At 34.0% G+C, this 16,112-nt stretch overlaps 1 protein-coding gene across 4 annotated transcripts in view; it reads left to right on the plus strand.

Annotated features, from left to right (window-relative positions):
- The window catches only part of ATAD2B (ATPase family AAA domain containing 2B), a 125,442-nt gene that overhangs the window by 17,584 nt on the left and 91,746 nt on the right, over positions 1–16,112 (plus strand). For 2 of the 4 annotated variants that reach the window (XM_043469254.1, XM_043469253.1), the window contains exons 2-8: positions 4,131–4,282; positions 8,837–8,886; positions 9,243–9,396; positions 10,897–10,999; positions 12,397–12,505; positions 13,653–13,694; positions 15,075–15,191. In XM_043469254.1, coding sequence (XP_043325189.1) covers positions 4,131–4,282; positions 8,837–8,886; positions 9,243–9,396; positions 10,897–10,999; positions 12,397–12,505; positions 13,653–13,694; positions 15,075–15,191 — 727 coding nt within the window. The remainder of the gene's footprint in view (positions 1–4,130; positions 4,283–8,836; positions 8,887–9,242; positions 9,397–10,896; positions 11,000–12,396; positions 12,506–13,652; positions 13,695–15,074; positions 15,192–16,112) is intronic. The other 2 variants (XM_043469255.1, XM_043469256.1) reach the window with 1 other exon arrangement.

The raw sequence follows: 16,112 nt of genomic DNA on the forward strand, positions 1-16,112 counted from the left end.
AGCCCTTACAACATGCCAGACGCCACTGTAGATGTTTAATCTCAGAATAATCCTATGTAAAAGTTTCTCCATCGTGTCCAACTCTTTGGGACCCCATATATGGACTATACAGTTCATGGAGTTTTCCAGGCCAAAATACTGGAGTGGGTAGCTGTTCTCTTCTCCAGGGGATCTTCCCAACCCAGGGATCGAACCCAGGTCTCCCGCATCACAGGCTGACTTTTTACCAGCTAAGCCACTAGGGAAGCCCAAGAATACTGGAGTGAGTAGCCTATCCCTTCTCCAGGGGATATTCCTGACCCAGAAATTGAACTGGGGTGTCCTGTACTGCAGGCAGATTCTTTACCAGCTGAGCTACCAGGGAATCCCAAAATGAAAGCGAAACTCACTCAGTTGTGTCCAACTCTTTGCAACTGTATAGTCCATAGAATTCTCCAAGCCAGAATACTGGAGTGGGCAGCCATTCCCTTCTTCAGCGAATCTTCCCAACCCAGGGATCAAACCCAGGTCTCCCTCACTGCAGGCAGATTGTTTACCAGCTTCCCCACCAGGGGAGACCAGATGTTTAATCTCAGAATAATCCTATGACGCAACAGTTATTTACTAAGTGCATTTTACAGATGAGGAAACTGAAGCTCAGAGAGTTTTAGTAACTTGTCTAACATTGCACAGCTGCTGAGTTCCAAAGTCACTGTTTACTTAGTTTTTTTTTTTTTTTTAATTTTTTTATTAGTTGGAGGCTAATTACTTCACAACATTTCAGTGGGTTTTGTCATACATTGATATGAATCAGCCATAGATTTACACTTATTCCCCATCCCGATCCCCCCTCCCACCTCCCTCTCCACCCGATTCCTCTGGGACTTCCCAGTGCACCAGGCCCAGCACTTGTCTCATGCATCCCACCTGGGCTGGTGATCTGTTTCACCATAGATAGTATACATGCTGTTCTTTTGAAACATCCCACCCTCACCTTCTCCCACAGAGTTCAAAAGTCTGTTCTGTATTTCTGTGTCTCTTTTTCTGTTTTGCATATAGGGTTATCGTTACCATCTTTCTAAATTCCATATATATGTGTTAGTATGCTGTAATGTTCTTTATCTTTCTGGCTTACTTCACTCTGTATAATGGGCTCCAGTTTCATCCATCTCATTAGGACTGATTCAAATGAATTCTTTTTAACGGCTGAGTAATATTCCATGGTGTATATGTACCACAGCTTCCTTATCCATTCATCTGCTGATGGGCATCTAGGTTGCTTCCATGTCCTGGCTATTATAAACAGTGCTGCGATGAACATTGGGGTGCACGTGTCTCTTTCAGATCTGGTTTCCTCAGTGTGTATGCCCAGAAGTGGGATTGCTGGGTCATATGGCAGTTCTATTTCCAGTTTTTAAGAAATCTCCACACTGTTCTCCATAGTGGCTGTACTAGTTTGCATTCCCACCAACAGTGTAAGAGGGTTCCCTTTTCTCCACACCCTCTCCAGCATTTATTGCTTGTAGACTTTTGGATAGCAGCCATCCTGACTGGCGTGTAATGGTACCTCATTGTGGTTTTGATTTGCATTTCTCTGATAATGAGTGATGTTGAGCATCTTTTCATGTGTTTGTTAGCCATCTGTATGTCTTCTTTGGAGAAATGTCTGTTTAGTTCTTTGGCCCATTTTTTGATTGGGTCATTTATTTTTCTGGAATTGAGCTGCAGGAGTTGCTTGTATATTTTTGAGATTAATCCTTTGTCTGTTTCTTCATTTGCTATTATTTTCTCCCAATCTGAGGGCTGTCTTTTCACCTTACTTATAGTTTCCTTTGTAGTGCAAAAGCTTTTAAGTTTCATTAGGTCCCATTTGTTTATTTTTGCTTTTATTTCCAATATTCTGGGAGGTGGGTCATAGAGGATCTTGCTGTGATTTATGTCAGAGAGTGTTTTGCCTATGTTCTCCTCTAGGAGTTTTATAGTTTCTGGTCTTACATTTAGATCTTTAATCCATTTTGAGTTTATTTTTGTGTATGGTGTTAGAAAGTGTTCTAGTTTCATTCTTTTACAAGTGGTTGACCAGTTTTCCCAGCACCACTTGTTAAAGAGGTTGTCTTTTTTCCATTGTATATCCTTGCCTCCTTTGTCAAAGATAAGGTGTCCATAAGATTGTGGATTTATCTCTGGGCTTTCTATTCTGTTCCATTGATCTATATTTCTGTCTTTGTGCCAGTACCATACTGTCTTGATGACTGTGGCTTTGTAGTAGAGTCTGAAGTCAGGCAGGTTGATTCCTCCCGTTCCATTCTTCTTTCTCAAGATTACTTTGGCTGTTCAAGGTTTTTTGTATTTCCATACAAATCGTGAAATTATTTGTTCTAGTTCTGTGAAAAATACCGTTGGTAGCTTGATAGGGATTGCATTGAATCTATATATTGCTTTGGGTAGAATAGCCATTTTGACAATATTGATTCTTCCAATCCATGAGCATGGTATGTTTCTCCATCTGTTTGTGTCCTCTTTGATTTCTTTCATCAGTGTTTTATAGTTTTCTATGTATAGGTCTTTTGTTTCTTGGGTTATGTTTCTTAATGACAAATCAGGTGCTTTCTGATCAGTTAGTATGTGGACAACACTGAGAGATACTCCTGAATGAAGCTGTAAAAAGCCTGTAGAATATGAGGGAATGACTAGTAAATAAACATACAAACTCATATGACTTATGATGTTCAAAGTCATTAGTTATATTATATTAACAGAGTTATATAATAACTCACATATTTAAAAAATGGCTTGACTTCAAATACTTTTACTGTTTTTCCTTTAATTCAATAAATACATAGTACTTATTCCCAGAGTGTGTTTGAGAAACTTCAGTACCTACAGATAGCTCCAGTTGGTGATGGACAGGGAAGCCTGGTGTGCTGCAGTCCGTGGGGTCCCACAGAGTCGAACATGACTGAGCAACTGAACTGACAGATGCTCCATGAAAAAAGAGCTTGATTAAATAAGTTTGTGAATTGTTATATACTGTCATCCATACTTGGAGATTTATATTGCACGTTAACTTATTTTCTGTATCACCATGTGGCCTGTGGGATCTGAGTTCCTCTACCAGGGATAGAACTTGGGCCTCTTGCATTGAAAGTAGAGAGTCTTAACCATTGGACTGCCAGGGAAGTCCCTGCATATTAACATGCTAAAGACTCTTACAAGTCCTGAAGCAAAAAACCTTGGACCTCATTGTTTTCTGAAATTTATTTGACTATGAGCTTTCCTTTGTTTCTCCTAGCAATTTCTATTAATTTACTGAACAAACTTGAGGAAATCTTGTCTTTTTCTTCCCCCCCAGTTAGGAAATGAGTGAATGAATTGAATAAGGAGGATTGGGGAGGGAAAATTCTTAGTAGGATGCCAACTAAACTATATAGGAGTGATTGGATTAGATAATTACCACCATAATGGTATTGGATAAAGGCAAGTAGTAGTGAATGTTGTGGCTAGTGAGTTTGATGAAGAACAGAGTATTGGTTAATTTTAAGAATGATTTCACATAAACTAATCAAATACAAAGGGAAAAATAGTGACTTTATAGTGGGAAAACCTGGCAGACACCAACTTGACTAGGTGATCAAGATTATTCTTAATGATGGGTAGGTACAATATGCATAGTATCATGTCTGTATATTCTTCCATGAATGTTATGGCCTGAATTGGGTTACGAGGAACATCTGGTAGGCCCAGACTGATGGTCATTCCAGAGAATTAAAAAACCTATATTCTTAACTGAGGGCATGAGGAACTGAGGGGACTGTTCCAGATAGGAGACAGAGGAGGTATGATAACTACATACAGTATACGTTCCTGGATATAATTCTGAATCAGATAGGAAAGAGAGACCATGTTGGGACATTTGATAACATTTGAATGTATCTGCAAATTAGCTCTGTGTTATATCAATGATGATTTTCCTAATTGGGAGGATTGAATGATACTAATGTAGCAGAATTTTCTTGCTTTGTAAATTACACACTGGACTATTTAGGAGAGGAATGATGAATCATGTCATAAAAACATATATCTACACATCTTTTCTGTAGGTCATGAATTTTAATAAGAATAGTAAGTACATTTTAAACTTTTTCTTTCAGAAAGCTGAAGCTGATGGTAGTTTAAGTGATAGCCACGTGTCTCCTCCAGCCAAACGCACTTTGAAACAACCTGACTCTGTTTGCAAAGACAAATCAAAATCACGAACTACTGGTCAGCGAGAAGAATGGAACATATCAAGTGGACAGGCCAGGTGAGAAGGGAGAACTCACCCATTGTTTTTTCATAATTTTTTTGATGGGATTCAGGGGTGATATTAATGCTAATTTTCTTAAATTGTAAAACCACCTGTCTGGGAATACTTATAAACTGTGTTAAGCTTATAATTTTTGTGTGTAATTTTATTTTCTCTATACCAAAAATACATTTAGTATGTAATAGAAACTATTATTACTTAAAGTGTTAAGAATTTTGATAGGTCTTGAATGTGCATACATGTTTATACTCCTGAAAATTTAAATAAAAACAATGGTTAGAAGTATATTTTTTATTAGAAAAAAAAATCTCTTCTTCCTCAAATTATTAAATATTCCACTTGAATTGGTATGCTAAAATGTAATAAAATCTCAATTAATTTTTAAGAAATCTTTTCATGTATCTGTTTTCAACTTAAATTTTCTTTGTGTCTGTTTTGATATGTATTATGAACATAATTTTACTCACCAAAGTAAGTGGTACTAATTTAATGTGGATAGGATAGCTGTACACACACGCAGAAAAGATTCAAATTTTCAGCTTAGAATCATTAGCTTCTCTTTTATCCAAAGTCTTTGATGTAAAAGTGCTGATGATGTGCCAAATGCAAACAAAAGTGAAAGGGAATTCCTTTTTGACAGTATTTTTATTTTATGTCTGTAGGTAAATTCTGGACATTTTTATTAGTCTTTAATGAAAATAATCTTTGGAGTTATATAGATTTTGATAGGCATTATACATTTACTAGTCTCTAAAGAGTCTATGCCTAATTTAATATGTACCACTTTATTTAAAATTTTTAATTTTTACATTGTCTGAGAGCTAAGTTGAAAATTATGTGAATCAGTTTATTGATTTTTTTTTTTTTAACTTTCCCAGCTTTCCCATACTCATTCATCTGTGAGATGAAACAGATCCAGATCACTATAATGATGTCACTTAAAATAAGTACTTCCCTTTAATTATACTTCTCCACTTGATTTATGGGTTGTAATCTGTATCCTGTGTTTATTAGATGAGTGAATCAGGCTTATTTTTCTAACAAATGTTTCTAAAAAGTATTCTTTTACTGTTAAAAGTTTGGCCTTTAATTGTAAGATAATTTTAACAGTGTAACTCAAGTATGAGTCTCTTTAGTATAGTAGATTTCTCACATCTTATCCACTCAGAGATCTGTATAAATTAATCTTGATCATGTCTTTCATGTAAAAAGAACAGAGAGTTTTGCTTCCATTTAGATACCTTCAGAGTTTGATATTCCTTTAAAAAAACTTTAAATACATTTTGAATAAGAAACTTAAGAAATAATGAATACTAATAGAATTTACTGCTTCTGTTTTAGCAGGAGAATAATGTTTGGCAGTTCACACAATTTTAAATGTTTTTGGGTTAAACTTTCATTGAGGAATGTGATTAAGTGCTACACTGCTACAGTCTTTAGTATTTCAGATGACCTGAAAAGAAAATGCCATTTGATCTGTCAGATTCAACAGAATTGAATTTTTGGGAAACTTGTAGTTTAAAAATATTTAGATTTTGAGATAATATAAATACAAAAACCAGGATTTATATGAGTGCTTATATTAGTTTTTATGTCATGAACCTGAGAATCCTAATTCCTTTATTTTGGTAATCTAAAGTCCTAAGAGCATCTAAGGTAAAATGACTGAAGTTCTTTGACAAAAATGACTTTTTAAAATACAGTTCATTTGGAGGAAAATTGAATAAAGATAAAAATTAGTATTAGCTATGAAAAATGGTGAATCTTAAAGGACTTTAACAACCATTAAATTCTTTAAAGAAACTACTGTTGATTTGTAAAATAACATTTAGGAATAACTTTTAGAGATTGGATGAAGATAGAGATTAAAATGGAACTGGAACTTTGAAGTCTTCATAAATGATTTGAGATAGATTATAAGTTTTCTTTGGGGGAGGAATCTGGGTTTATATATTTAAAGTCCCACGTTTATTAATATAGTTACAGTGATTGATAATATTTTTGTAAAATGAGGATTTTCTTGGTAAAAATCTTTACTGTATTACTACATCTTTTCTTCTTTGGCTTATATGTAGAAATTCATAAATATACTTGCTAACCTAGATAGCTGTTGCAGCTTACAAATATTTTGAGTTCAGAATCCCATTTCACTGACTTTTGTCAGGTGACATTTATTTAGCCACTAGATATTTATCTAATTTGGAGGCTGTGTGTTGGGGAGTAGGTGATTGGGAGAGTCAACGTGGAGAACATGGCATGCATTTGATGTCTGTAGAATAATAGAGAGACATACTCTGAGAAACACATGAAATTAAATCTTTGATAAGCCTAACTGTGCACTAAAGTGTAATATGTGTGAAAATTTTGTTTGTGGTCAGATGATTAGGGAGTAGTGAGGTTAGGCAGAAGTGTAATCACCACTGCTGAGGCTCATTAGAATTGAAGGCTGCTAGTGGTTAAAGTTTTTCCAAATGAATGCTTTTGCTGAATTGAGGTTTAAAATCCTCATAAATCATTGAATGCCTTGGGTTTATGTGGGTGAATAAGTAATGATTTTTGAGTCTGGTATTGAACTTGGTAGTGTGTCCCGTGTAATTAAAGGTGTAGAAACTTTTAATGTAATAATTACTGAATGCAGGGATAGTGTCTCCATTTAAAAAATTTAGGGTACAGAGATAAAGGGAAATATCCCCCACTTACTCCTCATTTTAAAAATAAACAAAGGGGACTTCATAATCATAAAGGATTTATTAGAGGATTCCTTTAATTAGTGAACCTGCATGGTTACACTTTAAGTGATTAATTTTTGGGAACATTGATTCAAGAGACTTTTAAAGCACCTGTATAATTGTATAGGCAGACCAAGCCTTGAAATACCAATATTATCTTTTTATACCCAAGTATTTCATATTCTATCTATCTCCTTTTTTTCTTTCTCCTTTTTATAAAGAGAAATAATAATGGTACAATGATGACAATAAGCCATGATTGTAAGATAATGGGATTGATTGAAGAAGTTTTCTTTTTTCTCCCACCTTAAATCGGATCTTTCATTAGCAATGAAATAAAAGCAAGTAAGCACTGTCTTCTTTAGAGGAACAAAAATTGTTACTGTGCTTTCATCCTAGTGATGTTATTTTTTCAACAGAGTTTTAGATTTCTTTTGTAGAATGATTTTAGGGTTAGCATCTTTTCTTTTGAATAATTTATGTGAAATTCCAACCATTTGGTCTTACATACGGCTAAAATTCATTTGAAGCCAAGAGTTGTGAATTAACTGATTAAACTGAGTTAATGTTATGTTGGGTCCAAAGCCAAAGTGTATTTATGCTTTTTCTATGTGGTTTTAAGTGGATTTTAAGAGTGATTCTAGGAAATTCCACATGTATAATGTTCTAAGGAATAGCCTAATAACACATCAATTTTATTACTTATAGTCAAGCTCATATACCAGGAGAATTGTGTAATAAAGATGCTAAAAATGAAATACTTTCCAAGAAGTAGTATTTTAGAACAAGATGGTTGTGTTGTTTTCCTGGGGAAAGGAGGGATGGAGTTTTTTGTTTTTGTGTTCTTGATAGTCGGAAGGTATGTAATAGTTTTTGTTTATATCATATAGTCATCCTGTCTGTGACTTTTACTAGACAGGGACATTTATAATTAATATTTATAACATTTAATATTTATAATTAACATAAAGCATGCTGGAGTAACCAAAAATATTAGAATATTTTAGTTAAAAAATTGTTGTGCAAGCCATATAGATAAGCAGAAGAAAGTCATATACACTATTTTTTGAATGTTCTCTCTCTCTCCTTTTTAATATTTGGAAATAATAATTGTTGGGTATTTAAAAAAATAAGTTTACGTTGACAGCTCTTTTATTATGTAACAATTTTTAGTTTTTGTTTTTGAATTTTAATTATAGTAAGGTATACTGCAAATTTCTTCCATAAGTTTTCCTATTTTGATGACACTTTAAGTATCTTTCTAGTGACTTAACATTTCTGTCCCTCCACCAAAAGGGAGAGTGGTACAATGACTTTTGAGATTAACTAAGTTTTCATGTATTAGTTTAGAATGTGTAATATAATACTTTGAAGAAATTATTAAACATTGTTGGTGTTCAAGTACTTTTTTCTTCTTACAATTTATTGTTTGAATAACTTTGTTTGAATCTTAGGTTGTCAATGGAAACAAGTAGTAAAGGTCTATGACCATTGCTGTTTATGGCATTAGTTAACTTTATGATACATACAAAGCTTAAGCCTTTTCATTGGATTTTAATTTATAGAGTTGAAGACAGAGTGAGTTCAGTTTATAACTGGTTATTAAAGTTTTTCTTGAAGTAATGAAATGACTTTTCACTAGTGTATTTTATTAATTTGTATATTGTCAATCTTAAGGTAAAAAATTGTTGTCTTTCCTTTTAAAAAAGTTAATATTGCATTAGTGACATTTTAAAGATTAAAGTGATTCCACCAGCATTGCATTTTTGTTTCTTTAAATGAATGTTGATGTGTTTGCATATTAAATATAATTGTGTTCTAGGTTAACTTCTCAGCCTGGTGCTACATTACCAAACGGACATAGTAGCTTATGTGAGTATTCTGTTATGAAACTGGTTAGTATTGAAATGCTTATAATGTTATTAGAGTTCTAAAGTGGGGTAAAATAGAGTAATTTACTAGTATGCTCAGCATACTGTTGGAAGTGACTGGATTACAGTCATGGTAAATATGTATATAATTGTTAAACATTGAGAAATTAGTACAATTGAAATAATTTAAGTTATCATGGCAGATTGTAAACAGTTTTAGAAATTTAACATTATTGGATATTAAAGCCATTTAAGAGGTTATAGTAAGCTCCTTATAGTCTTTTTAAAGTAATTTTTGATTTTTTTCTTTCTTTTTATACTCTGTACTTTGAAATGGAAATTTCTCTCTTCTTGTAGCCCTTCGAAGCCATCCCCATCGAGGGGAAAAGAAAGGAGATGGGGACCTTTCTTGTATAAATGGTGACATGGAAGTCAGAAAAAGCTGTCGTTCCAGGAAAAACAGATTTGAAAGTGTGAACCAGAGTTTGTTATTTGATCAACTGGTAAATAGGTATGAATGTTTTTGCAGTAAGCAGTTTCATGTAATTTTTTTTTTTAAGCCAGTTATATTTTAAAAAGTAACTTAGGCACTGACTTAGCAATCAGTACAATTATTTAAAAACTTAATCTGAATTAACCATGGTTAGCAATAATTGTTAATTTCTAGTCACTTTACTAGATTTAATGCAATTTATGTGATAGCATATTTTTTTCTCATATGTTTTAAGCTCTTGTGCATAGTTAGATAATATAAAAAGTAATTTTATTTTAACTTCACTACTATAGTCCTTTAATATTTGCTCATTTAACATTTGTGTTTTGACAGTTTTCAAGAAACATTAAGTTTCATTACTGATATATAATAGGTATGGTTTTACTTAGTCAAGATTCTGAAAGTCTTTTCAGACTGCACATGTTGGATATAGCCTAGCTGACTCCTCAGCATCTATGTGCAATGACACTGTATTCTTCTCAAATAATAAATCATCCTATTTAATCCTTGTAATAGCTTGGAGAAGGGAGATGAGTGTAATTCCTATTTGAAAGGAGAGGAAATTATGTTTTATTGTGGTAGTGTGAAACTTGAGTATTAGTTATTTTTTGTTAAGTACCTAGATCAGTATCTGAACACATAGTAAGTGCCATGTGTGTTTAAAATGTCAATGTCAATATATATTTTGTGGATGTCAGTGTCCTCTAATTTCTAAGTATATCTGTCCTTGTAGTGGGAGGCGGGAGAGAGGTTTAAGAGGAAGGGGACATATGTATACCTATGGCTGATTTATGTTGATGTATGGCAGAAACCAGCACAATACTGTAAAGCAATTATCCTTCAATTACAAATAAGTAGATTTTTAAGAAAAGAAAAAATATGTCAGTTCAGCTAACCTTATGCTGCCTTTAAACTTTTTACAAATTCTTTATTCTATACAATTTAAAAAATTTTTTAAATTTTTTTAATTTATTTTTATTTTATTTTATTCTATACAATTTTTAACACCATCCTCAAATAAAAAGATTTGAATTATTATTTATTTTTTTTTTTGGTACCATGGATCTGATAGTCAGTTTTTTTTTTTTTTGATAGTTATTTGTAATAGTATTATGAGTTTAAATATTTGAAGCCTTGTAAACAAAGGTCTTCTATTTGTAAGTTTTATGTTAATATATCATGACAGAAGATGTTCTGTTTCTGTCTTTCTTTTCTTTTTTTGGCCATGCTGCATGGCTTGTGGGATCTTAGTTCCCTGAGAAGGGTTTGAACCCAGGCCCCAGCAGTGAAATCCCTGAGTCCTAACCACTGGACTGGCAGGGCATTCCCTGTTTCCATCTGTTTTTGAGGCATTATCTTCTAATGGATGCTAGTTCAGAAGAAGATATTAATTGGGATATTAGGTACAGTTAGAAATTAGATGGCTTAATTATGCTTTGATGGTGAGCTCTTTTACCTGAATGATACAGAGTTTGATCCTGCAATTGTCTAAACCCTAGTTTTATTATGTAATTGTAGTACTGCTGAAGCTGTACTACAGGAAATGGACAACATAAACATTAGACGGAATCGTCGATCAGGAGAAGTAGAACGGCTTCGAATGTGGACAGATACAGAATTTGTGAGTATGTTAACCTTAACAACTGTCCCTGGTGCCTCAAAGGGTAAAGAATCTGCCTGCAATACGGGAGACCCATGTTTGATATCTGGGTCAGGAAGATCTCCTGGAGGAGGAAATAGTAACCCACTCCAGTATTCTTGTCTGGGAAATCCCATGGACAGAGGAGCCTGGCGGGCTACAATTCACGGGGTTGCAAAGAGTCGGACACGACTGGGCGACTAACACAACAACAACAACAACAGCCGTTGCAAGTAGTTTTTATTTTGATTGAGGAATTCAGAGAGAGAGAGCAGCATTTGGATTTTCTTGAATTAACAGAATTGTTTCTTTTTCGTTTCCAATTTAATCTGAGATTTTATTGTTTTCTTTTTTCTTTTATCCATACCTTGTTTGCCACAAGCTTCCTCAAAAGACCCTCTACCCTTTTGCCAGAGAGATCTCCTGGAGAAGGAAATGGCAACCCACTCCAGATTCTTGCCTGAGAAATCCCAAGGACAGAGGAGCCTGGTGGGCTACAGTCCATGGGGTGGCTAAAGAGTTGGATGCAGCTTAGTGACTCAACAACAACATCTTAAAGTACAACTCTGATTCTGTCAACTATTAAGGTTTTTTTTTTTTTTGACTGCACTATGAGGCATGTGAAATCTTAGTTCCCCAACCAGGGATCGAATCTATATCCCCTGCATTAGGAGTATGGAGTCTTAACTGCTGAACCACCAGGGAAGTCCCTTTAATGGTTTTTTAATGTGTGCTGAATTAATTAAAATCACCTCAGATAGCCAGTGGGAATTTGCTTTTGACACAGGGAGCTCAAACCCAGTGCTCTGTGATGACCTAGAGGAGGGGAATGGAGTAGGAGGAAGGCTCGGGAGGAAGGGGACATATGTATACCTATGGCTGATTCATGTTGATGTATGTCAGAAACCAATACAACATTGTAAAGCAATTATTCTCCAGATTAAAAATAAATAAATTAAAAAAACCCCAAAACACCTTGACTGGCATAATATGGTTTCAGACTTTATCTTCTCACACACCATTGTCCAAATACAAACACATCATCCTTCCTTTCCTATCTTTTACTCCTGTTAATACTTCTGGTTGAGGACTTAATACAGTTATATCTTTGTTTCAAGGCTCATTTCAAATGCTTCCTCCCCCACTCCCCTAGGCACATTTCCCCTCTCCCTGCCCAGTTTTCAAGTATCTTATAAGTTTTATTTTTCTTCTTCTTTCATACATTTATTGAATTCAGTAAGGTTCATTTTTGTTGATCTGTGCCTTGCAAATAGATCCTCAATAAATTTTATCAAGTGGGCATGTCCCATTGGGCTAGTGATATTGATGGCTGGGAATAAATTTCATGTTAATATTTGACTGATTTCTTTCTTTAAAAGGAAAACATGGATATGTATTCAAGAGTGAAAAGGCGAAGAAAGTCACTGAGAAGAAATAGTTACGGGATACAAAATCATCATGAAGTCTCTACTGAGGGTGAAGAAGAAGGTTTGTAAAGCACCTTTATGAAATAAATGCTACAACGTTCAGGTGGGAGGAAAGAGAAACATACAAACTATATATATGTGTGTGTGCGTGTGTGCGTGTGTGTGTAATATATTGTTGAACGAGTGATTTTTGACTTTAGAGGTCTATATTACATAATTCAAAATAATTTTTGTTCCATTGGCATTTCTGAGTATTTAATTCCTTCACTTGGAAAAATACCTTTGCTGTATGCTATGCATGATGCTGAAGCTGAAACTCCAGTACTTTGGCCACCTCATGCGAAGAGTTGACTCATTGGAAAAGACCCTGATGCTGGGAGGGATTGGGGGCAGGAGGAGAAGGGGGAGACAGAGGATGAGATGGCTAGATGGCATCACCAACTCGATGGGCATGAGTTTGAGTAAACCCCGGGAGTTGGTGATGGACAGGGAAGCCTGACGTGCTGTGATTCATAGGGTCACAAAGAGTCGGACACGACTGAGTGACTGAACTGAACTGAACTGAACTGATGCATTGTTGTGTAATATTGATATATCTTATTAGTAAGCTGTTGGTAGTTCTTAAATGACCTAATCTGATGTAGCATTTGCCATGGGTTGATTTGCTTGTTAGTCGGCAAGACCTCTTTTGTATTTAGGTACTTTTTAACTGGAAATCTCTGTCCATAGCCACCTAAATCTATGATTATTTGGATCTCAAATTTAGTTATGGATAGAGGATGGTGAAGTTAAACAAAGATTGCTAATACTACTGGAGGGAGTGGTACTGCTTTTTTCTGAGGCCTATCTAAGTTCTGATTTGAAGAATCCTGACAGAATTTGTCAGGCTGGATTTGGGAGTAGATGAAAGCACATTGAGGATTATAAATTGATGACTGGTACAATCTATAGGATTTACACTTATAGGGTTTAATTCTGTAGATGTTAACTTTCTTTGTTAAAATGGATTTTTAGAAGATTTGGTGTATTTAAAATGCTGTGTACTTGTTTTTCACTGGGAAATCTTATTAGTTCCTACTATTCGTGTAACATAGTTGGATAAGAATGGGTTTATTTCTCAAATCCTGTAATTAATATATTAGTAAGTTTTGAAGAGTTGATATTTTTAATGAAGGTATTTTATTGAGCAAATATTGTTGTTGTTACAGCTAGAACCTCTATATTGCTTCCTTTGGAGAAAATCAGTATAGGTGAGACAGATTTATAATGTGATTTTTGCCTTATTATTAACTGAACACCTTTGTAGATTTCCCTGAGGACTTGCCATGTTTAGAATTTTTTCTCATAATAAACAATGCAGTTTTTTTTTTTCCAAAAGGTAATTTTTTGAAGTTTTAAGGAAACTTATTTGGGCACAAGTAATTTAAAATGTTATTTAGTTAAGTAATACTGCATTTGCTAATTTTCTCATGAGTAAAATGTAAAGTCCTTTGAATTTTTAGTTTCCTGTTTCACTGAGCATCACTGACAGTTTAAAATTTTTTCTAGTGCTTTATTTATTTATTTTTTCCAGTGCTTTAACATGATTGTGTTATATTGATAATTCCTGTGGTTAAAAAGTTAATCATAACATACATTGCATTTGAGGACCCTAAGCTTACACATTTTCACTAGACTCTCTTTTCTTTTTAACTTTTAATTTTATATTGAGGTATAGCCATTTAACAATGTTGTGATAGTTTTATGTGGACAGCAAAGGAACTCAGCCATACATATACATGTATCCATTCTCCTCCAAACTCCCCTTCCGTCCAGGCTGCCACATAATGTTGAGCAGAGTTCCATGTGCCGTACAATAAGTCCTATTTGGTTGTCCATTTTAAATATAGTAGTGTTTCACCAGACTTTTAAACTGTAAATAGATGTCACATCATAGCTATAGCAAAACCACTTTTTAAAAATAAAGGATTTATGTACATTGTAATTTATTTTTTAAATGTATAGCCAGGTAAATTATAAACTGATCACTCATATCAAGAAATAAACTATTACCAATACCCTAGAAATCTGCTTTCATACTCTCTCCCAATCTCTGCCTAAATTTTTCTACCAAAAATGTAACTAATCTGTGTTTACCTGTTATTAGTGGGCTTAATAAACCACTACACTGCCAACAAAAATTGTTCTTGTGTAACATTAGTAATTATCTTTTAAGCATATTTTTTTTGAACTATCAAGTAGTATGTGAATGCTAACTGTATTCAGTGGTTAATTGGGCATTGAATGAAGTTTGCTGTAATAAAGTTTTGAATCATATTCTATTATTGCTTTGTATGTTCAAAAAGATAATACAAAAGATTGAAAAGTCATAGGTGAATCAAGAGCTCAATTGTGATCATATTGATATATTTAGTAGAGAACTATAATATTTGTAGGAAAGGCATTTTCTTTTACATCTGTCTAGTTTCATTTTTAATTGCATTGATTTATGCTGTATCATACAGTGTTGACACTTTTAAATGTCACCTGTGTAGAAAGAGTAAAAGATAAGATATAAATATTCAGTTTTAGAGTAGACCAATCCTTGTGGATTAAAGCAGTTTTTTTTTCTTTTGTGTGTGGGAAACTAGAATCTCAAGAGGAAGATGGAGATATAGAGGCTGAAGAGGCAGAAGGAGAAGAAAATGATAGGCCATATAATCTGAGACAAAGAAAAACAGTGGATCGATACCAAGCACCTCCAATAGGTAAGAGACTCTAAGTAACTTCTTTCCTTTTTGTGGTAGAGTAGCTTATTCTGCTCTGTTCCTTAAAAAAAAATTAGTGTTGTTGAATTTAAAAGAATGAAATCTCTTACAGATTCCGTATATCTTTTCTTATGTATGCTTCTAGTCACACACATGACTGAATGTTGGAGGATACAACTGCAATATAGAATTTCATAGTGCATGCACATTTTATTTAAATAATCCTAAATTTAATAATAAATACTGCTCATACTTTTGTATTACTTTGTTGTTTATTGAGTACTTTCATTTGTAACAGTTCTTTAGGGCAAGCCTCTCTGTGTTCCAAGTGGTTAAGTAATTTAAGCTAAAGGCACAAAAGGGCAGCTTGGCCAGTAAGCTAGGTTTGTTTTGTTTTAGTCTTGAGAAGGAAACAATTTATCCTAACACTTTTAAATCTGATGACAAGTAATCAGTTGCATAGGTTCTATTTTATTGACTATTTCCCCAGCTCTTGGGAAATTCCATCATGATTGATTTCCTCCAGTTTTTAGAATATTGAAATTTAGTTCACATATCATGAAATTTGCCATTTTTTCCAGGCTTTGCTTATTTTTTATCTGTACAATTTATGAGTTTTTAGTATATTCACAAGGGTGTGCAGTCATCACCATTGTTTAATTCTGGAATATTTTATTACATCTATACTTCCTTGCCCCCAGCTCTTGGCAATCACTAATGCACTTTCTATCTCCATTGATTTGCCTATATGTGACCTTTTGTGTTTTGCTACTTTCATTTAGCATAATGGATCATTTTATTCAGACTCTCATGTTCTAAAGCAGTGATTGATTCTCTGGAAATATTAAAGTTACCTCACTAGAAGCTTGCTGAAGTATGTAGACATTTCTCTACTCCAGTTAGGACTCACTGTCACAGGTA

The sequence above is a fragment of the Cervus canadensis genome, chromosome 5, assembly GCF_019320065.1.
Source record: "Cervus canadensis isolate Bull #8, Minnesota chromosome 5, ASM1932006v1, whole genome shotgun sequence".
Lineage (NCBI taxonomy): Eukaryota > Metazoa > Chordata > Mammalia > Artiodactyla > Cervidae > Cervus > Cervus canadensis.